Source organism: Phocoena sinus, chromosome 18 (assembly GCF_008692025.1).
Source record: "Phocoena sinus isolate mPhoSin1 chromosome 18, mPhoSin1.pri, whole genome shotgun sequence".
NCBI lineage: Eukaryota > Metazoa > Chordata > Mammalia > Artiodactyla > Phocoenidae > Phocoena > Phocoena sinus.
In genome coordinates, this window is record NC_045780.1 from 51042624 (window position 1) to 51067252 (window position 24629).

A 24629-nucleotide genomic window follows, 5' to 3' on the forward strand; every position below is an offset into this window, starting at 1 on the left:
CGTGGGTTTATCTCTGGGCTTTCTATCCTGCTCCATTGATCTAGATTTCTGTTTTTTGTGCCAGTACCATACTGTCTTGATTACTGCAGCTTTGTAGTATAGTCTGAAGTCAGGGAGTCTGATTCCTACAGCTGAGTTTTCTTCCCTCAAGATTGCTTTGGCTATTCAGGGTATTTTGTGTCTCCATACAAATTTGAAGATTTTTTTGTTCTAGTTCTGTAAAAAATGTCATTGGTAATTTGACACGGATTGCACTGAACCTGTAGATTGCTTTGGGTAATATAGTCATTTTCACAATGTTGATTCTTCCAATCCAAGAACATGGTATATCTCTCCATCTGTTTGTGTCACCTTTGATTTCTTTCATCAGTATCTTGTAGTTTTCTGAGCACAGGTCTTTTACTTCCTTAGGTATGTTTATTCCTAGGTATTTAATTCTTTTTGTTGCAATGGTGAATGGGATTGTTTCCTTAATTTCTCTTTCTGATCTTTTGTTCTTAGTGTATAGGAATGCAAGAGAATTCTGTGCACTAATTTTGTATCCTGGAACTTTACCAAATTCATTGATTAGCTCTAGTAGTTTTCTGGTGGCATCTTTAGGATTCTCTATGTACAGTATCATGTCATCTGCAAACAGTGACAGTTTTACTTCTTTTATTCCAGTTTATATTCCTTTCATTTATTTTTCTTCTCTGATTGCCATGGCTAGGACTTCCAAAACTATGTTGAATAATAGTGGCGACAGTGGACATCCTTGTCTTGTTCCTGATCTTAGAGGAAATGTTTTCAGTTTTTCACCATTGAGAATGATGGTTGCTGTAGGTTGGCTGTATATGGCCTTTATTATGTTGAGGTAGCTTCCCTCTATGCCCATTTTCTGCAGTTTTCACCATAAATCGGTGTTGAATTTTGTCAAAAGATTTTTCTGCATCTATTGAGATGATCATATGGTTTTTATCCTTCAGTTTGTGACTATGGTGTATCACATTGATTGATTTGCGCATATTGAAGAATCCTTGCATCGCTGAGATAAATCCCACTTGATCATGGTGTATGATCCTTTTAATGTGTTGTCGGATTCTATCTGCTAGTATTTTGTTGAGGTTTTTTGCATCTGTATTCATCAGTGATATTGGTCTGTTATTTTCTTTTTTTGAAGTATCTTTGTCTGGTTTTGGTATCAGGGTGATGGTAGAATGAGTTCGGGAGTACTCCTTCCTCTGAAATTTTTTGGAAGAGTTTGAGAAGGATGGCTGTTAGCTCTTCTCTAAATGTTTGATGGAATTCACCTGTGAAGCCACCTGGTCCTGGACTTTTGTTGGTAGTAAAATTTTTAATCCCAGTTTCAATTTCATTACTTGTGATTGGTCTGTTCATACTTTCTATTTCTTCCTGGTTCATTCTTGGAAATTTATACTTTTCTAAGAAATTGTCCATTTCTTCCAGGTTGTCCATTTTATTGGCATAGAGTTGCCTGTAGTAGTCTCTTATGATGCTTTGTATTCCTGTGGTGTCCGCTGTGACTTCTCCTTTTTCACTTCTAATTTTATTGATTTGAGTCCTCTCCCTCTTTTTCTTGATGAGTGTGGCTAAAGGTTTATCAGTTTTGTTTACCTTCTCAAAGAACCAGCTTTTAGTTTTATTGATCTTTGCTACTGTTTTCTTTGTTTCTATTTCGTTTATTGCTGCTCTCATCTTTATGATTTCTTTCCTTCTACTAACTTTGGGTTTTGTTTGCTCTTCTTTCCCTAGTTCCTTTAGGTATAGGTTAGATTTTTTATTTGAGATTTTTCTTGTTTCTTGAGGTAGAACTGTATTGCTATAAACTTCCCTCTTAGACCTGCTTCTGCTGCATCCCATAGGTTTTGGATCATCATGTTTTCGTTGTCATTTGATTTCTTCAGTGATCTCTTGGTTATTTAGTAATGTATTGTTTAGCCTCCATGTGTTTGTGTTTTTTACGTTTTTCTTCCCTGTAACTGATTTCTAATCTCATAGTGTTGTGGTCGCAAAAGATGGTTGATAGGATTTCAATTTTATTAAATTTACCAAGGCTTGATTTGTGACCCAAGATGTAACCTGTCCTGGAGAATGTTCTGTGTGCCCTTGAGAAGAAAGTGTAACCTGTTGTTTTCGGATGGAATGTCCTGTAAGTATCAATTAAATCTATCTGGTTTATTGGGTCACTTAAAGCTTGAGTTTTATTAATTTTCTGCCTGGATGATCTGTCCATTGGTGTAAGTGTGCTGTTAGAGTCCCCACTATTACTGTGTTACTGTCGTTTTCCTCTTTTACAGCTGTTAGCATTTGCATTATGTACTGAGGTGCTCCTATGTTGGGTGCATATGTATTTATAATTGTTATATCTTCTTCTTGGATTGATCCCTTGATCATTATGTAGTGTCCTTCCTTGTCTCTTGTAACATTCTTTATTTTAAAGTCTATTTTATCTGATATGAGCATTGCTCCTTCAGCTTTCTTTTGATTTCCATTTGCATGGAATATCTTTTTCCATCCCCTTTCAGTCTGTATGTGTCCCTAGGTCTGAGGAGGGTCTCTTGTAGACAGCATATACATGGGTCTTGTTTTTGTATCCATTCAGCGAGCCTGTGTCTTTTGTTTAGAGCATTTAATCCACTCACATTTAAGGTAATTATTGATATGTATGTTCCTATGACCATTTTCTTAATTGCTTTGGGTTTGTTTTTGTAGTTCCTTTCCTTCTCTTAAACTTCCCACTTAGAGAAGTTCCTGTAGCATTTGTTGTAGAGCTGGTTTCGTGGTGCTGAATTCTCTTAGCTTTTGCTCGTCTGTAAAGCTTTTGATTTCTCCATTGAATCTGAATGAGATCCTTGCTGGACAGAGTAATCTTGGTTGTGGGTTCTTCCCTTTCATCACTTTAAATGTATCGTGTCACTCCCTTCTGTCTTGCAGAGTTTCTGCTGAGAAATCAGCTGTTAACCTTATGGGATAACCTTATGGGAGTTCCCTTGTATGTTATTTGTTGTTTTTTTCCTTATTGCCTTTAATAATTTTTCTTTGTCTTTAATATTTGTCAATTTGATTACTGTGTTTCTCAGCATGCTCCTCCTTGGGTTTATCCTAACTGGGACTCTCTGTGCTTCCTGGACTTGGGTGGCTATTTCCTTTACTATGTTAGGGAAGCTTTCAACTATAATCTCTTCAAATATTTTCTCAGGTCCTTTCTCTATCCTCCTTCTGGGACCCCTATAATGCGAATGCTGGTGCATTTAATGTTGTCTCAGAGGTCTCTTAGGCTGTCTTCATTTCTTTTCATTCTTTTTTCTTTATTTTGTGCCGTGACAGTCAATTCCACCATTCTGTCTTCCAGGTCACTTATCTGTTCTTCTGACTCAGTTATTCTGCTACTGATTCCTTCTAGTGTAGTTTTCATTTCAGTTATTGTATTGTTCATCTCCATTTGTTTGTTCTTTAATTCTTCTGGGTCTTTGTTAAACATTTCTTGCATCTTTTCGATCTTTGCCTCCATTCTTTTTCCGAGGTGCTCGATCATCTTCACTATCATTATTCTGAATTCTTTTTCTGGAAGGTTTCCTATCTCCACTTCATTTAGTTGTTTTTCTGGGGTTTCATCTTGTTCCTTCATCTGGTACATAGCCCTCTGCCTTTACATTTTGTCTACCTTTCTGTGAATGTGGTTTTCATTCCACAGGCGCAGGACTGTAGTTCTTCTTGATTCCGCTGTCTTCCCTCTGGTGGATAAGGCTATCTGAAATTTGTATATTTTAAAATATAAAACTTTAATTTCATGAATTTTTTTGTATTTGCACCCAATTTTAGATAGGCCTTTCTGGGGAAATAATTTTCTTCCCATGCTCCAGTGCTCCTTTAGCCTATAAAGTAGAAAACTTTCAGGAGGGAAAAACTTGGGATATTATTTCCAGTGTCTTTCTTCCCACAAAAAAGAAGTGATTTATCAGAGATCTGCATGCTAGATGCAATGGTGCATCTCCTCCCATTCTAGCTTTCTACATGTGCCACATCCCTCTTTTTCAGGGCCAGGGCTCCCTTTCAAAGACAGCTGTAAAGGTCTCCCTCTTTTTGTGTCTCCATTACTGGTAGCTATCCTGGGTACGTTGTGTTTGTTCTCTTGGGCAGGTGGGTACCAAGGTCTTGACTTGGGCAAAAAGTAGATGGAAGTCTGACTGTGGCTGCACATACACTGCATTAGCCTGTGTAAGCCTTATTAAAGTTAAGAAAAAAAGGCAGATAAAACTGAAATTTTAGTTCTCACCTATATGAGAAGCAAGCCTTATATTTTGGAAAGACTTGCTTTAAGGGCTAAAACTCTAGAAAATTTTTAATGACCATATAATAAATTTCAAAACATAACAGTTTTCATAGAGAAGGATTATATTTCCATTTCTATCAATTTCTACCACAAGTAACTTGTGCATTCTATAAGCCACGCAATTTCAAAGTCGTAATCTTTAAAGTCAAACAGACTTGAGGTCAGATCTGGACTCTGGACAAGCTATTGCTGTGTGCTCTCGAGCTAACAAGTTACTGACCATTCCTGAATCAGTGAAATGTATAAACTGGTGATCAAATGATATCTCTTTCGTGGTTATTATAAAATTTAAATTAAATAACACATTTAAATGCCCACCATCTGCCTAACAAGCAGTAGGTGTTACACCATCACAGTGACAACCTTACATGCCAAAACGGTGGGTAATTTGGGAAATCACTTTTCTCTTTACAGGGGTACGATAAAGACCTCTTTATATCTGGCCTAAATGACATTCTATAAGCCGTAATAATCCCTGTAATGATAATATGAGGTACTTGATGGTTTTCCTTAGCTAGAATGTTATCTGACACATAGTATGTTTATTAAATATTTTTTAAATTAATTTTTATTTTTTGTATCTTAAGATACAGAGATTTAACTTTTTTAAAAGAAAAAAAAAAACAAAAGCTGGTGGGTTTTTAAGACACAGACGTTTCTTAACATTATTGAGGACACCATGACTCCCTATGGTTAGAGCACAGTGATCAAGATCATGGACTTTGTCACCAAACTGCTAGAGTTCAAATTCTAGCCCAGCTGCTTACTAGCTCTGTGATTCTGGGCCAGGTACTTAAGTTCTCTGTGCCTCAGTTCCCTTACCTGTAAATAAGAGTCTCTAATTCATAGGGTTGCTGTGAGGACTAAGTTAAAAATATGAAAAGTGTTTGGAATAGTAAGTGATAAAGATAAGATCAAATAAATGTTTGTTTTTATTATTACTGCTGTGATCAATTCATTTCAGAAAATAAATAAAATATAAACCACTAACTCTAAGTATTGATATTAGAAGACCTGGATATTAGACTTTATCTCCCAGTTAGCTGAATTCTTAGATAAATCACAAAACGTCTCTGAACTGAAGTTATTATAATTGTAAGATACAAGAGAAAATACTGACCTCAAAGTGTAATTGCAGAAATAGACAAATAACGTCAAAGACATGGTAAACTATAACATGCTCTACAGATGTTATTTAAATTACTATTACTAACAGCTTTTTCCCCCTTTTTCTAACTGGTCAATAAAACTTCTTTCAAGATCCAATTTAAATGTCCAACGCTGGGCAAAGCCTTCCCCTGGACCCTTGGCACTTGGTAGCTCTTCTTCCTCCAGCAGGGCTTTCGCCTTACTCCAGAGTTAACACCCACCACACAGTACAACAGGGGCTCATGTGGTGGGTCTCTCCAATCAAGGGGAGAAATTATGAGTTATTTATCTCTATAACTGCCAATTATGGAATGAAATACTTCATGAATGAGTGCTATGTTCAAGAAAAATAAGGTTGATCTGAGTGAAAATTCTGCTTAAAATTAATGTACAAAGTTTACCCTTACAATTATCAGGACAATACCTGTAATGCAGCCTCTTCAAGAATTTCAAGGTCTTCTTCTAATTCATTACCTGTTGTGTAAATGAAAAGGTTTACTAAAATATATTCATCCTTAGTTTATCTTTCTAGTCTTCTGTATTCATGACATCTTTCCCACAAATTTGATATTCCAAATTGAAGAGAACTATTATCATTCTGGATAAATCTCAGTGGTTTAAATTTTCAAATGCTATTTTCAGTGTGAATATAAGCTGTAATTCTCAAGACAATACTCAAAAAGCAACCATCAAGGGATTTTCAAAAGATATATACTATATTTATGTACACAAATGTGTATTTTTGACTTTAGCGTATTTACTTTTAGACCAAAAAAAAAAAACAAAAGAAAAATGAGGGAACTGAATTTTCAGAATCTGAGCCTTTCTAATTTGGTTATATTGTAGAAGAGCTTTACCTTTAGTAAACAACAGTTACTTAGAGGAAAATGTAAGATAGTGACTGTATTCTCTAGCCATTTTCTCCTTTACTGCTTTATGTAGAATATATTTTATTTATTGAATTTTCTTTGATAGTTTAATTAATTCATAAAATATTAATACTAAAGTAATACATATTCAAAGCGAAATATTCAAAGTATGCAGAAGTGTAGAATGAAAAATTCTGCTACCACTCCCTTCCAAAGATAAAGAGTGTCAACAGTTTCTCACGTATTGTTCTAGAAATTTTGTGTGCAAATAATGTGTATGTACATATGTGTCAACGTACACACATGTGTACGTTGTAGGTACATACACATATATTTATATACTTACAATATAATGTTCACAAAAATGGGACCCTCTGCTGCAGCTTGCTATTCTTAATTAATATAACTTGGACATCTTCCTTGGCCAGGACATAGAGGTCTACTTTTTTGTTGCTGCTTTTTAAAAGGCTGCATACATTCCTACTGTATGGACTTACCATTGCTTATTGAACCAGTTCCCAAATGACAGGCATTTTGGTTGCTTCTAGGTTTTATAATCACAAATAGTGCTGTATTAATCTATCTTACAACATACCTTTTTTGAGTATTTGTGCAAGTATGCATAAAAAATTGCTACATCAAAAGCTACATGCATGTAAAATTTGAATAGCTGTTGACACATCTCCTTCAAAGAGGCTATGCCATTTTCCCTCATATGAATAGAACACAGATGTCTCATTGTCTCATTTCCTCATCATGTGTCAACACGAAGCAGGAACAAGGGAACAGAGAAGGGTGGAAGGGAGCAGGAAGAGGAGAAGGATTAGATAGGGAAGAAAGGAGTAAAGAAAGAGAAGGGAAGAAAGAATGAATAAAGTGGGAAGGGTAGCCCCAGAGGGAGGAGATACAGATGCACTTTTGGAGGTGAGAATTGGGGAAATACAATAATAATGCCTTTTATTCCCAACTACTGTAAAAATAAAATGTTTGACCATGGATAAACATCATAGAATTAGTAAATATTTTAAGCCTTATTTTCAACTTTACAATTCTGATAATAAATCAACTCATGTATCACACAATTCCGTATCCTAGAAATAGGTACTCTTTGGCCATTGCCTCATTTCTCTGTTGTGCATCACATGAAAACTCTTCTAAAGAGCCATCTACGTTCAACCTGACTCCCCCTCCTGACTTTCCATTCTCTCACCCCGCTCTAAAAGTCCTTATACTTCTCTCCTTTTACTGATATATATGTATTTCTTCTTGAGTATATAAATAGCCAACAAGTTTAACCCAATGACAAATTTTAATTGCTTTCTCAGTTTCATTAAAAAATCCCACCAATATCCACTCTCCTTAGGTTTTACATCTACCTCATTGGCTGCTGCTTCAGTCTTTTCTGCAGCCTCTTCCTCCTGTTCCATCGGTCTTTGAAATTTTGACAAGTTCCAGCTTTGACCCTTGGCTATTTTCTCTTTCTCATTTGCATTCTCTTCCTAGCTCATCTTTCATATGGTTCTTTCATACGGTCTTTAAATGCCAACTACGTCCAAATGACATTTCTATTGACTTGTCCCCTGAGCTCCAGACAATAAGCATCCAATCGCCTATTTGATATCTCCACTAGGATTTCTGAGAGATATCTCAAGCTTTTGGTTTAATACTCTATTTCCAGTGCTTAACCCAGGGCCTGGCATATAGCATGTATGTACATAAGAAAGTGCTTGTATGCATATATGTGTGTGAATAAAAAAACTAGAGAGATACTCTTCAGTCTCCATTTAAAAAACCCAAACAACCAGTATATTAAGCAGTTGCTCATGAATGTATGTGACTACTGAATTCATTTTGCTAATCTGTTTTCAGAATGTTCTGTGATGAACATATTCTATTCTTAAAATTTTTTTTAAATCATAAACAAACACCGAGTACTTGACCACACTTACCAATAGGAAGTGCTAGATCCTTTTTCATCAAAGCTGCTGCACAAACCCCACCAAGATTGGCTAGTTCTTTTTCCAACTGAATGACTCCCTGGAGAATTGCAAAAACAAAATCAGATGCTTTTAAAAATGTTTGCAAGATGAAATTTTTGAAAGATGATGTGGATTATCAAAAAAAATGTGACTTGCATTCAAGTGTAATGTTTGAAACTAAAAGGAAGCATATGTTAGGAGCTAATGGTTAATTAAGAGTGTAAGAGATTTAATATTATGTCTCATGCTGGTTGTAAGTTTCAGACCTACAGGTTCATTGTCCAAAGAATTTTTCATTCATTACTTTGAAGGAACATGATCAGTCTTTCACCTTGACTTTTTTTTTATTGTATGATTTGAAACATTTAGAAGAGATACTAAGTTAGTCCCATGGTGAAATTAGGTTCTATAATTTACTTAGAAAGGTATAGCTACCAGAGCAGGTTTGGAACAGGCACAACTATACTAAGTCTTTAAAGGCTGGGTCATGTTGCACAGACTCCATTCTCTTCACATATTAAAAGTAGCAAAACCAGACCACTGCACAAAATTAAACTACAGAGTATTTTAAATTATACACCCTAGCTTAAAATAAATTTCAGACTTCTTGAATACAGAGAGCAAACACAATTTAAGTCAACAGCAGCCCTTAGAAACACAATCTTCCTTAACAGAATGAGAAGATAATTCATTCTCACCTCATCAGGTCCAGGGCTAAACTCATATCCAATTGCAAAACATTTGAAACCATAGAAAGAAGCTTTGTCATCTTTCACATAATCTGATGCAGTCTCCAGTGAAAAAAGGGCCTCATTTCCTAAGAAAAAAGCTAACATTGAGTTCAAAATCTGAAACAACTTTATCAAAATTTCCTTACTTTTATCTATCTCAAGATAGGTAGCAATACAAATCAGGTACTAAAAAAACCAAGTCCTTTTTGGGGTCCCTATATCTACTTGAACAAAGCTGTGCTTAAAAACGACAGTATAAACAATAGAACCATGCCAGTTGTTTGTTTTCTTTATGATCTAATTCTCCTTAATCACATGTTCTAAGTTAAGTTACACACAAGTGATAATTGTCAATTATCCGTCAATTACTAAGGTGACCTAGGTTAGCCTCTTCTGTTTCAGAGTGAGCAGTCCTCTCTAGGCTAAAATCTGGCTTTGTCTGATTTCTCCACAAACAAACAAGGCAGGTCAGACTAGAAGAAAGAAGTTTCTAAATTCAAATTGGGTATTAGTTTGAGAGATCACAAGAGTAGTTATGGTTAATTGGTTAAAAAAAAACAACAGACTGTAATAGCAAAAGTGCCTCCACCCACCCGGCCACATACACCCTCAAGCTCGAAAACAATAACTTCACATAACTCAGTGTGGGTTCGGTGATTCACCAGTTCTCTTGAAAGGAAGAAGTCCTTGGTAACTTCTCAAATTTTAGCACTTACTAGGAAAATAAAATACCTGATCCACTTTTTCTATAGTTTGGCCCCAACTATACAGACAGCCACTCCTCAGTATTAACTCTCTGCTTTTGTCAAGCTAATCTCTTCTCACAAGATCGTCAAAACATTCTCTTTCCTAAAACTTGGTCATGTTATGCCCCATGCCCAGAGAGTCTTCTTTACTACCCAACTGTAATCCAGATACAGAGCAGGTCTTGAAGAAATTCTTCTAAAAATTAAATAAACATTTTCAATGATGTATCCTTACTAAACATAATTATCATAAATGCATATAGTTTACCATATAAAACAAAAAAGAAAAAAAATAACTTACCTGGCAACACTAAAACCATGGTAGGCCACCCAGAGGATCCTGAAAATTTCTTTAATTCTATCCAGGAATTAAGATTTTCATGAACAGATGTCAATTTTGGTCCATATCCTGAATTCTGAACAGTTCTGACAGGAATCAACAAGCGGAGAACATCTTCTGACTGTGCAGTACCACACTGAGGGTCAAACTCGACTGTCATCCACCGTACACACTCTGGAATGTCACCTGAGGTCAACAGGCAAAAAGTCACTCGGACAAGATGAATCAGATTTTAGCGTTTTGTCTAGTTTAGAAACAGGACATCATACTGTAAAGATGATGCCTTCAACATACTGTAAAATAAGTTTTAAGTAAGGAATTAAATGATCAGAAATCAAGGTATAATGGTCCAGTATCAATTGTCTCGACTCCTCACTTGAAAATTGCTTTCTATCTAATATTTGCATTAATGTTTTTAAGTACACACTGATATCATTAGAAAAACACTTACAAAGCTGCTTAATTTCCATAAACATTCAGCTATCTGACTTTCCTGTGGAAGAGTTTATATAATAAATTTTCCACTTCAGTCAGTATGCATTTAAGGAATGTAAGTCAGTAACTCACAATATAATTTGATAGGTAAAATATAAGGATACATTGATGGAAATTAATAAATCATTAACATGTAAGGTTTTAGTCACTTTTAGGTTATCTACCATTCATAGTATCCATTACAGGTGTTTCTTTTCATTAACAAAAAAACTTTGTAACTTCATATATTATGAGAATAAATATAAATACACACACACTTATACACTTGATAAAAGCCTAGATTTTTATATTTTCCTAGCCTGAAATTTTACTGTATATATGAGATTAAGATGGCACATAATTATATATATTTTTAAGGCCACTTTTAAGCTTCTGTCACCATTATGGTAGAAGGAATGCTGTAATGGTAGTCAAATTACAGTTAAGTAGGACCATGTCAAGTAGTAAACTATGAACTGGTTGTAGGACATGATATAAACCTTAAGAAATTTCCTAAATATTATATTAATCTAAAAAAAATTACCTCGGAAGATGGCAAATATTTTTAGTAGAGGATTTTTTTACAATCTCTATTTAAATAAAAAGCTAAACTTTATTCATAATAACATAAACATAAATTAAAACTAAACTGAGACACCATTTTCCCACCATTCCTTCCATTATATTGGCAAAAGGCCCAAAATTTAACAACAAATTCTTTTGGGGAGGCTGAGAGAAAACAAGCATTCTCATACATTGTTGGTGGGACACAAAAAGACATAACTTCTGTGACTTCCCTCGTGGCGCAGTGTGTGGGACTCCACACTCCCAGTGCAGGGGGCCCAGGGTTCGATCCCTGGTCAGGGAGCTGGATCCAGCATGCATGCTGCAACTAGGAGTTTGCATGCCACAACTAAGGAGCCTGCCTGCTGCAACTAGGACCCCGAGCAACCAAATAAATAAACAAAATATTAAAAAAAAAAAAAAGAGACATATGTAGGTCCCTTCTATGGAAGGGAACTGTCAACATCTAGCAAAGCTACATATTCATTCACCCTCTGAATCAGCAATCCCAGATCTATTGAGCACAAGGCTCCTCATTCTATATTTGTTTAACTCAGCCATCCCACTTCTAGGAGTTTACTTTGAAGAAATGCTTCTAACAATACGGAAACAAAAAAACAAACAAAAACCTCTAAACACAGGCACAAAGTTATTCATTGCAAAAAAATGAAAACACCCCAGATGCTCACACACATAAGATTGGCTGAATAAACTATGAGAGATCTTTACAGTGGAGAACTATGAGGCTGTAAAAAAGGAATGAGGATGGTCTCTGTAAATGGATATGGAGAGATTTCTATACACAGTGTTAAATTTAAAACGCAAAGTACGAAGTAGTATACATAGTGTGTTACCTTTTAAAAATAAAGATGGAAAATAATACTACAACTAAATCAATCTATCTATCGTTCTGATTTTTTCCAAAAAAGAACGCAGGAAGGATACACCAGGATACTTACTGGAGTAAGTGAGAAGCAGAGAAGGAAAAAGACTTATAATTCTGTGTATGTTATTTTGTATAATTTTATTTCTGGAGGCATATTAATATTTCACGTATTTTTAAAGTAAAATTAAATCAACTAGGATAGGAATAAGACTCATAAAAATTAAGTACAAATAAAAAAATAAGCCTAACTTTACATTAAACTGATCATTTACCCACTTACACATATACATAAAATGAACTACCCCAAGCAACTTCTGAATGAAGTACTTTGATTATCCTAATGTCAGTGGGATTAACAAAAGACAAAATTTTTGCAAAGAAACTGTTAATTTTATATAGTATTCAATATTTTTATTATTCACAGTGGCATACGTAAATGAAAAGGGTATAAAGAAAAGACCTCAGTGGTGTTGACTAGAACTAAGAAGAGTGCTCAAAATCTGATGAAAACACAGAAAAAGGACACAGAATCCAGCTTGAACAGATTTTCCCAGGACAAATCAATTAAAATTTGAGCATCAAACTGAATGACAGCAAAGGATTATAACACTGAGCAAAAAAGAGAATCTTTGAGTCCATATTGATATAAACACATAAAATAAATAGATAAATAAATTTTTAAAGGGAAAGGGATGGGAAAATTCTCCTTTACAACAGAACACCAGCTGGGAGGAATAATAGAATTAGAAAGCCACCGTCTTTATAGTAATGAATGATTTGCGTAAGAATAACCAATGGATACTAAAATTTGTTGAAAGACCGTATTTTTTTTTTTTTCCGGTACACGGGCCTCTTACTGTTGTGGCCTCTCCCGTTGCTCCGGACGCGCAGGCTCAGCGGCCATGGCTCACGGGCCCAGCCACTCCGCGGCATGCGGGATCCTCCCGGACCAGGGCACGAACCCATGTCCCCTGCATCGGCAGGCGGACTCCCAACCACTGCGCCACCAGGGAAGCCCGAGACAGTACTTTTTACACAGTCTCTAACCCATAGATATCTACCCAGAGACACTTTCAAAGGGAAAAAAAGATTTTTTTTGGTGGAGCTATCAACTTAATCAAGTGACTAAGTACTTCCTGATGGGATGCACTGAGGAGAACAGGACACCGCTTACGTGGTGTTGCCACCCAAAACGCACAACGTGAATCTAATCATTAAAAAACAATCAATTACATCTAAATTAAAAGGATATTTTTACAAAACCACTGATTGTGTTCTTCAAAAATGCCAATGTCATAAAAGATGAAGGAAGGCTGAGGAACTACTGTAGATTAAAAGAGATCAAAGAGGCCTAACAACTAAATGCAATATTTGAACCCGATAGGGTCCTGGTCGGGGTTTAAAAAGATTCTGTGAACACCATTGTTGGGAAAAAAGGCAAAATGTTTAGCTTATAACATGATATACTACTACTCTTTATTGTGGTAATAACCCTGTTCCAATGTTAAATTTCCTAAATTCGATTGGTACATTAGGGTTATACAGAAAACTTCACTGTTCTTAGGAACAAGGTGAGGGGTCATGATGTTTGCAACCTGCTCTTAAATGGTCTGACAATAATAAATATAGATAAATAAAACAATCATGGCAAAATGTTAACTAACGAAGCCAAGTGAAGGGCATATGGGGGTGTTCACTGCACAAATCTTATTACTTTTTTATACAGGTTTGAAATTCTTCGAAATAAAAAGTTGAAAAACATGAGGAATGAATACACACACACACACATCTGCATCTGTATTTGTGTGTCTATGCTTACAGTAAAAGAAATAATGGAAGGCTAAACTGTAAAATTATAATAATATGAAATGTTACCTGAGAAGAAGACATGACAGGGAAGAAGGGAGCAGAATGAGGGGACAGAGATAAAAGCTAGATTTCTTTGAATACACTTTGTTTTACAGATTTGACTTAAAACTATGTAACTGAACTATTATCAAACAAAACTTAAAAAGCAATTCCTAAAAATCTAGAATAAAATAAAATAAATGATCCAATTAGCAGCATAATCACAGAGAGAGGGATTATTCCAATTTACTTTAAAACACAGTAGTTGACCATACCCACTTACTTTGAAAACATGGTCATTTCTCTGTACTTCCTAGTTGGGAATATGCCCAAAAGACAAAACACACACACACACACACACACACACACACACACACAAAGAGTGAATGAATAATTAAGTGATTTTCTAATTCTAACATTCCCAGTGCCATCGAGAACAGGAACTTTTGGTTTATGAGAAAGGATGTAAGATCCTGTGGTCCTTATTTTGTATGAGTATCAACAGTACAAACTCATGAGGTATTTTATCTTTAAAAAAATATGTATACACATAGACATGTCTGTTCATAAATACACCCACATACATAAATATATATACAAATAATATATGCCTGTGTATATAAATACGTGTGTGTTTACGTGTGAGTGTATGTACTAGTTCTATACACTATAAATATCTAGAAACAGTGACAACCCAGGAGAAATGAGCATTCGCAGTGCCATATTTTGGCTTTTAAAGACTCATTACCATTTAAAGGAATCACAGCACTTTGAAAAAATGGTGGGTTTCAGATTTGAGGCGAGAAATGTGTAAGCTCTTATAACGTCTTATACCAGAGCCTGTTAACATCTTATAACATCTTACACCAGTGAGTGAGCATGTTATGAATGACTACAAGGGGTGTGTCTAAAGGACTCAGGAGTCAAGCTGAAGAGGATCCTATCAAAAAAACACATGATCCAGTTTCTTAAATAAAATTCAAGGAAACAAAAAAGAGAGAGATGGAGGGGGATCAACAGATTAAAAGAGACTTAAGAGACATAACCAATCACAATGTATGAATCTTATTTGGATTCTAATTCAAACAGCTTAAAATGTGCACATTTGATAACCTAAAGGAATTATTCGTTCTTTTAAGTGTGATAATAACATGGTTATTTTTTACAGGCCCTTACATTTTGAGATACATAATGAAAAATCCATGAATGTGAAAGGGACAAAGAGGGTGAGGAATAAATGAAAGAGGTCTGACCAAGAGTTGATAACAGCTGAATCTGGGATGATGGAGAAAAGGGGTAAACTGTACTAGGCTGACCTTTCATATGTTTACCATATTCTACAATAAAAAGCTGAATATTTTACAAGCACATAAAACTTAAACTTATAATTAATTTAAGTGGACAAATTTTCTTGCTCTCCCTTAATTTAAGTGATACAATTTAGAAAGCAAGGAATAGGATTTTGGATACTCTATAATAACAACATTATACTTATAAATATTTTATACGTACATTTTAACATTATGTATAGTATTTTAAATCCTACACTGGGTATGTAAATTTTTAGAGCTCAGTCTGTGGTACAAATAATATCAGTTCAAAAAAAGTGGTTTTTAAATTTTAATGCTGATATCCACTATTACAATATATAACTGGCAGTTGAGCATTACACATGCCCTGTACTTACAAAAAGGTATGAGAACAACTTTCCTAAGCCCTATAAAACTATACTCTTTAACAGTAAAGACTGTCTTAAACCCTGCTGTGTATTTGACAGTGTCTAACCACCTGCTGATTCTCTTTATTTACATATAGAAGTTATACTTGAACAGAGACCAAGTATCCTTTGAGATATCAGTATAGAACATCAAATCAAGTTTTAAGTTTAAACTGTCCCTAGGAACTGGTGCCCACCTTGTAGTGCATCACACATGCAGGCTTATAAGGGTGCTCGCTCTCTATGACAGCATAGTGATTAGAGGTTGTACAGGCAGAGAGGCCTTGTTCAGGCTGGTTTCCTGTGGTGCTATCTGTTGACTGATTAGGATTGAATGCAGGGGGTGCATACTTCTGATTCAGAATGGCAACTGAAGGAAGCAACTGTTGGACAAGGCCAAAGACTTCTACAGCCACCTAGTATAAAAAAAAATGATTAAATGAGATAAGTGTGAAAGTTGCTTTAAAAAGATTAATTACTATAATTGTTGGTTATACTTATTAATCGGAATTTCTATTTAGAGTTTCTTCTAGCTAAGTTTTCATTCAAAGAGAAATCTGTTCTATGGAAAGAAAAAAAAAGACTTATCTTAAATTTATCTTAGATGTTACATATAGTCTAGTCCATATTTGTAAACCCTTCTGCCTTTTTGGGACCTGCAGTAAACTAGGTTTTACTCAAATTTAATTATGCCAAAGAATCAGTAGTTTATAATTTCTTCCATGTCTTGAATATTTCACAATTTTACAACACTCCTATCCTTTAACATTGTTATTTTTATTCAAAATGGAGATTTGGCATCGACATTATAACTTTTAAAGATCTCAGTGAATTTAAGCTTTCCTTACATATCATATTCTAAAATATATTTCCTATTCCCAAGTTCTTCAAATGTAAAGCCAATTAAGTAAGCATGGTAATCCAGTAAACAATACTAAGATCAGAGAATTAGTTATTTAACTAATAACTTCTACCATTTACATGTCTACCTGCTTGTTACCTGTAACCCAGATGCCTCAAATATTGAAGTATTTTTAAAGGAAAGATATAAAGTCTAAATAAAATTATAGTTACAAAAAAGATTCAAAGTTAGAGAATTAAATCACACACCTTGGGAATAGCAGCAGCTACTGGTCCTATGTAGGCTATAATAAGGGGAAGCAGCATGGAAAACAGACTGGAAGAGCTAAGCAGTTCTGGAATGTCATCAGCTAAAAAAGGCATTAAAACTATAGTTAGAAGGTAATTTCATTGTAATGTATATATGCTGTACTAAGCCTGTATTCTAGTCTCTTGAGTAAAATTATACTTGACATTGATTGAGTGCTTATAAAGGACCTGGCACTATTCTGAGGGCTTTACATACATTATCTCAATTAATCCTTACAATAAGGTACTTTTATTATCGCCCCTTTTAGAAGTGGAAACCAAGGCACACGGTGTTTAAGTATATTATCCAAAATCATACACCTGTAAAATGACAGAGCCAGAATTAGAACTTAGGGTAACGGTCATGATTTTAAACCACTAATCTTGGTGCAACACATAGCTATATTTCTGTCATTAGGCAAACCACATAATCTTTGTGTGCAGGTTACTCATCTGTAAGACAGGATAACAATACTTCCCTCACTGGATATTGTGATGATCCAGTGAGTTAATACATGTAAAATGCTTAGAACAATGCCTGCACATATTAAGTACTCCAAAACTGTTTGCTGTTATTAGCTATATTGCTTTCTATTTTTTCCAAGGAAAAAGCACTTCGCTGATGAACATTTTAATTATTTCTCCATGAACATGGTGCTGGGAAGATAAGTTGAATCTACGTTATGAAGACCTTTATATTGAAGGCCAATTACTTCAAATACTTGTTTCTAGATCTGCTGTTGCATCAGAGTAGGCCTGGGGCAATAGTTTCTTAGTTCAGCCTAAACCCCTAGTTTGGATGGACCAAATATTCTTTATTTTCAGCAAGCTTCTCAGGTGATTCTGATGTGCAACTACATTAGGAACAAATGTTATAGCTAACAGTAATGTTTTTGTAAATGTAACTCTGCTGCCAGTGTGGAAGATGACTAGATAACTAGATGGGGAGCTGGGAAAGGGTGCAGGGAGATTATTAGGATGTTATCAACCCATGAAAAAGAGGACATGTGCTTGAACCATGGCAACTGAACTGTGGGAGAACAGATAGAGAGGAGAATACAAACTGGAGAACTTCCAGTGGAAGAATTTACAGAACTCAAATGAGACAAGTGAATCTGGGAGATGTTTGGGATTACCCAGACCTTTGGATGAATGGTGATACTATTGCTAGAAATAGAACACAGAGAAAGAAAAACAGGTCTAAAGGAGGAAAACGAAATGTTTTTTTTGACTACTGAAGGAAGCAAAGACTCAGTTTAACCAAGAGTTTTTCTCTTAATGGGCTAACTAAGAAAACTACAGTTGTAAAATCATTACTTCTGAACATTCTAAAAAATTCTGCATTGGTGTATGGAGTATGGCTGATCCCAAATTAATGTCCGTATATGTGTAGATCTATAATGAATAAAACCTTCTGGGATTCTACAAGATGGTTCTTCTTCAGTAGCTCTCTGCATAAGCTGGGGAATAAAGAATCTAAAATATGACTATTAAGGAAGTAAAAGAGAAGTCTTACCATCCACGGCAAGAGCTCTGTGCAAGAGGTCTTTTGCAGCTCGAACAACAGTGCTTACCACAGAGAGAGCTCTGCTACAATTTTTATCTTCTTCATTGGCTTTACTCAGAAGTTGAGATTGTAAATCTCCATCGAATTCACTCCTATAACATAAGTAACACATGAGATCATTTTCCATGGTGGGTAAAACACGATCTAACTCTAGGAATCATATCTGGATCACAGCTCATTTAAGTTAAAAAGTTCAGTTAAAAAAGTAAATATAGAGCTATATAGTTTTAAGGAGTAATAGGGCTTCAAAGAAAAATAAAGCCAGATAAGGGCACAAAGTTATTTTAAATAAGATCATGATGGAACTGCTATTTAAACAAAGGCCTGAATTGTGTTAAAAAAGATCTGAGCTGAGAGAAGAGTATTCAGGCAAAAAGAACAGTAAGATAAAAGTTCAGACAGGAACAAGATGGGTGAGTTCAAGGAATAGAATGAAGACAGAATGTCTTCATTCTATTCCTTGAACTCACCCCTCTTGTGAGTTCCTTGAACTGGAATGAAAGGAGAAAGAGTGTGTGCGACTAGAATGAAAGGGGAGAGAGTGAAGGGTGACAGGTGGGCAAGGTGAATAGGAGTCAGATCACATGAGGTTTAAACACCACAGTAAAGACTTTACATTTTATCCTGGAACAGGAAGGGGAAGCTATGAGGGGAATGTGAGCAAGGGCAGAACTTGATATGATTTACATTTCTCTAAGGTCACTCTGGCTGTGCGGTGGAGGACAGACTGTAAGAGAGCAGCAGTGAAAGGAGGGAGACTTGTTTGGAAGCTATTTCCTCTAAGATCCAGTTCTCCAGGTAGCTACCCAGGTTGGCGTGATGGTTTGGGCTAGACTGTTAATTATGGGAGCGGTAGAAAAGGTCAGATGTAGGACATTTAAAAAGTACGGCTGCCAAGACTTACTGACGTAAAGTGTGAGGGAAAGAGGGATGTCAAGAATGCCCCCAAGGTGTTTGCTGTACCTGTACCTGTGGGTGGGGAGGAGGACTGTGGACGAGTACCACTAAGACGTCTATTAGCCAACCATAAAGAGGACGTGTGTGTGGTACAGTGGTTAAAGGTAGGTCATCTGGAGTCCAATTTCCTGCCAGGATCATAATTTACCATAATTTACTATGAGTGAGACTTCAGGCAGGTTGTGGAGCCGCTCCAGGCCTCAGGTTCCCTCATCTGTAAAGGAGGGATAGGAAACTGCCCACCTCACAGGGGTTCCTGTGAGGACTGACTGAGCTAAGACAAGGAATGCCCTCAGAGCACTGCGTGGTATAAAGGAAGTGCTCAGTACATAGGAACTCTCATCACCATCTCCATTACTATCACTCAGATGAAGATATCAGAGGGACCTGGATATTCATTCCAGGGCTCAGAGGAGATGGAAGCTAGAGATATAAACTTGGGAGCCATCAGAGTAGCATGGTTTTAATGGTCAAGTGATTTTAATCTTTTAAAATTTAATTAATTAAAATTTAAAGCTGGGCTTCCCTGGTGGCGCAGTGGTTGAGAGTCCGCCTGCCGATGCAGGGGACACGGGTTCGTGCCCCGGTCTGGGAAGATCCCACATGCCGTGGAGCGGCTGGGCCCGTGAGCCACGACCACTGAGCCCGCGCGTCCGGAGCCTGTGCTCCGCAATGGGAGTGGCCACAACAGTGAGAGGCCCGCGTACCGCAAAAAAAAAAAAAAAAAATTAAAGCTGAAGATATTTAAACCTTGGTGGAAAATATCAAAAACACTGTATTTTGTGTAAGATATAAAGTCTGGACAGCAGATGCTTTTAAGGGGCTCTCTAGCTTTTCGAAACATATAACTCTTCTTTTGTGTCTGATATGGCTTCCAATCTACTTTCTGAGAAAGCAAATAATGTACTGTTTACTGTGGGGCTGTGTAACAGAAAAGGTTTTTCATTAGGGTAAAAAGATTAGAAAGCTTTTGTATCTCAGCAGCAACATGCCACTATGTAGCTATTTAATGCCTACTATTTCTATTCTATTTTACATGGAGAAAGAAAGCAGATCATCTACATCTAGGGAAAAACATTTTGTGCCTAGGCAGTGTCCTCTTGACTGTTTATGAAGGAAACGGAGGAAGCAGTAAGCCTCTGAAAGTGATATGCAACTTCAGTGATTTGATGTCAAGTCAGGTTGAGGACCAATGTGGTGAATGGTACTCACTACTACCTACGATTCCAGCTAAGTTGCTAAAAGAAAAATTCAGACCTCAGTGAGAAATGTATATTTAAAAGCATTTTTTTTAACTCAAAATTGTTGTAATTCTTTGTTTTCCACTGTTTACCTAAGGAATGGCTTTAGTTAAAAATATTAGAAACACATCATTATATATTCTAGGGATCCAAGGACTAGATTCACAGACACCAAAATATTTTGCAGACTGGATAACCGGTTCAAGGTAACAACAATACTTTGGTAGAGATGATTTGATCATTAACTTTTGGTATTTAAAAAAAATGAATAAATTCCATTAAAATTAGAAAATGCAGACCACAAAACTATAAGAGTGACAACAAACACATATGCCCAAGCACATATGCCCAGTATATAAACATTTCAACGATATTAAAGAAATGACAAAGAACATTTTAAAGTAAACATTGAATTTACATATGAAAATAAGATCTTTTTATACAAATTAGCAAGTGCAGTGAAGATACGCTGTATAATACAGTTATCACTGCCCGTTTAGCATTTTGTACCTGGGTAGTAAATTGCACATGTTCTACCACTGCAGAATAGCTCCCTGATCTCTATACACACACCTACCTGTAGTAGAGGATCTGTGGAATCTGTCCTCTGGTTTGATTTGTGCCATTACTACTCAAGCTGCACGTGCTGAATGTAAACGTCACGCCATCAGGGCACTGAACCGTGGTCATTCCTCCATCTCCGTTTGCTGTGCGGCTTCCATAGTTCCTCAAGCGCACAGCATATTTAACATTTTCCTTCATGATAAAGATGTAAGGCATATTTATATTTATTCATAATATACAGAGGATATATAAAACGAGCTCTAGCAGCAAACTGGGCAAATACAGTTGAGCCTTGAGCATCAGAGGTTTCAACTGCCTGGGTTTACTTACACGGGATTTTTTCCAACAGTAGATATTACGGTACTACCCGACCCGAGGTTGGATGAATCCACACATGTGGAACCAGTATAGGGAGGTATAAAAAGGGCTGACTATAAGGTATACTTGGATTTTCCACTGTGAGGAGGGTCAGCACCCCTAACCCCCACGTTGTTCCGGGGTCAACTGTATAATGAATCTATTATATTTATAGACAATTTGGTTAAATGAGTTTTTTTAACGAATCAAACAGGGTGATAACTAACACTTATTGATGTTTATTATTTAACAGAAACTGTCCTGAGTACTTTCTGTAATTTACTTTAATTAAATTAATACTTAAAATGACCTCATAAGGTAAGTGCCATTATTATCCCTATTTTACAGATGAGGACTCTGCAGCACAGAGAAGTTAAGTAACTTGCCCAAAGTCACACAGCTAGTAAGTGATGAAACTAGGATTTAAATACAGGCAGTGGGGCTCTAGTTCTTGCCTCTAGTTCTTAATCAGACTGTAAAAAATATTACCCATAATAAAAGATTTTAAATACATGAATTAATATTTTCCTTTGATGAGTTTAACTTTTGAAACAGTTTTAAATATGGGAAATAATAATGGTGAATCCATTATATTTTTATTTTAAGAGAGACATTCAGAGACAGAAGTAGACAGGCAGACAGACATGGAAAAAAAATATCTGTAAGAAAAAGTTCTCCAAAACAAGATTCACTGTATATAGAAAACGTGAGACATAGATACTGGCGCCTAATGATCCGTGACATAAACTTCATAATGATGGGTTTCTTTTTGTTTGTTTTTTGGTATCATTTATGCTTTTGATGAAGTAACTGATGAACTTACCTCATCCAAAGTTCTGCTGTATAATAAAAATTATTATAGTTGGATTCAGAATTACTCTATTAATTATTACTTTAATGTTAAGTAAAATTTGTTTTGCTAAATAGTTATTTTCTGCGAGACAGTCAAGTTATATAAAATAATAATAACTTTAATAGTTATTTAATACGATCTGTTAAGACCACTGGTTCTTTACATGAGTTTTGGCACAACAGGAGAAGAAAAACAGGAACTAATATTTATTGAGTTTCTAATATATTGTGCTAGACATTGAGGCAAGTATCTTATTCCATTCCTTAGTTTAATCTAAACAACACTACAATGGAGGTATTATCCTTCCCAAATCAGCCTCAGTACAAATCAGCCTCAGAGTGGGCAAATGATGACATATCCAATGTCTTAGAGCTAATATTTGGAAGAGCAGGTATCTGAAGCTAGGTTTGTTTGACTCCAGAACCTATGGATACTTTCCACTATACCAGACTTGAAGAGATCTTTTGCAAAGATAGAATATAATACAGTACAGTATCAGGAATACAGTTGGTACTCTAGAAACATTTAAAGGACCACATATAGGAATACTTTTCACTATTTTTAAGTAAACTCATAATAATACATCCTAGTTACAAAAGAAAGATACTGTTAAAATTACCTTTAAAGGAACAACTTTGTCAAGTCTGATTTCAGCTATATCACTGGGTGAATCATCTGTTGTATAAGTTCCTTTGACTAATTCTAGAGATGTCCATCTGTGAGAATGAGTGGAATCCCCTGCATGTTCACTCTAATTAAAACAAAACAAAACCCACATGCTCTTAATTTCATTAAATGAACAATTTTGACTTATCAATGATTGTTTTTAAGAGTTTATTTCCTTGCATATAAAATTATCCATTAGCATGTATCCATACGTACTAAAGAAAACATTTTTGGTCCTCTAGAACTATTCATTTTTATCTGATTTCCTGAGACATCTACAAATTATATCATATAAATAGGCTTTTTCATCTGTCTTAAAATGATTCCCCCTTCTTCATAAGGATGCTATATCTAATTATAGAGCCTAGTGAAGTAAGGAAATAATTCAAATTAATTGCTCAAAAGAAGCAAAATACAGATACAATGTTATTTACCAGCAAATGATTTATATGCTACCTGTCTGTCTCATTTTAATAAAACTTTGTAAAACTCAGGTACTTAAAAAAAATTTATAGTGGATACAGCAAGATACTGCTAATTCAGTCAGCACTGCTATCTTTACCAAGAATCATCCACTGGCACTCTGACAAAATTGCTTAATCACTGATACGGGTAATAATACCAGTCTGAATATTGTTCTTGTTTTCTGAAATACTACAATAGCAAAAATAATTACTCAAGATTTATAGTCAGAGGCTTAGCTATATAATTTCTAGGTTTTTCATTTAAAATCCTCCCAGGAAGTGCAAAAAACATGAGGCAAGAGAGGTCCAAAATGGCACATGAGCAATCATGTAGAATCGCTCCCTTTCAATTTCTCTAACGTTGTCCATCTATGACTAATCTGCTAAGCCCTCAAGGATGTGGACCACTGTACTGTACTGTACATTATAATGATGATATGTCCTGACACACAACCCACACAGCAAGAGGAACACTGTAAGAGTGGTACTCACATCATCAACCAACACCTCTAATTCATATTCATGAATTCCACCTCCTCCATAGACAGAAAAACCAACCACAACTATTCCAGGTTTGTCTACTGAAAAACAGATTGCATCTGGGGACCCATTCCCAGTGTTCCAACTTCTCCCCTGACTTGTCTTTGTGAATCGGTTAGCACTGGCTTTAACGGAGTGGAGAGAATTAAGCCCATCAACCTGTGAACAACGAAAGCAACTACATCAGTAGTCTGGACCTGAGCGTTACTAATATACCTTTAACAAAACTATCCAAAGGTTTCTAGGAAGTTCAGTGAAATAACCTACCTTTAACAAGAGGGTTTAAACCTTCCTAAAGGTACATTCCAATAAGAGATTAACGAAGAATAAAATCAGATTTTATTACTCTACATTCACAAATCAGTATCATGTGACAGTATATTTTTTTAGTCATATTAAACTATACTTTTCACTTAATTTATGTCAGAACTATAAACTTGTAAGTTATCACAGTCATAACATATGCATGAATTATCATTCACTTTGCAAAGAGATACCAAAAATTTCATCAATATTTTACAGACCAATAGTTTTCAAACTATGCTACACATAGAACACTAGGAATCCTGGATAGATGGATATTCAAGGCAGGCAGACTCAAGGTCCCCCTCTTCAGTCAGACCACCCTTCCTCTT

At 35.7% G+C, this 24629-nt stretch overlaps 1 protein-coding gene across 1 annotated transcript in view; it reads right to left on the bottom strand.

The window, feature by feature from the left end:
* MYCBP2 (MYC binding protein 2) overlaps positions 1 to 24629 on the bottom strand; it is a 279990-nt gene that overhangs the window by 100558 nt on the left and 154803 nt on the right. Inside the window, 10 exon segments of the mRNA XM_032611171.1 lie at positions 5907 to 5956; positions 8301 to 8388; positions 9029 to 9147; positions 10109 to 10333; positions 15824 to 16052; positions 16747 to 16847; positions 18302 to 18444; positions 21128 to 21306; positions 22944 to 23075; positions 23947 to 24153. Of these exon segments, the coding sequence (XP_032467062.1) occupies positions 5907 to 5956; positions 8301 to 8388; positions 9029 to 9147; positions 10109 to 10333; positions 15824 to 16052; positions 16747 to 16847; positions 18302 to 18444; positions 21128 to 21306; positions 22944 to 23075; positions 23947 to 24153 (1473 nt within the window).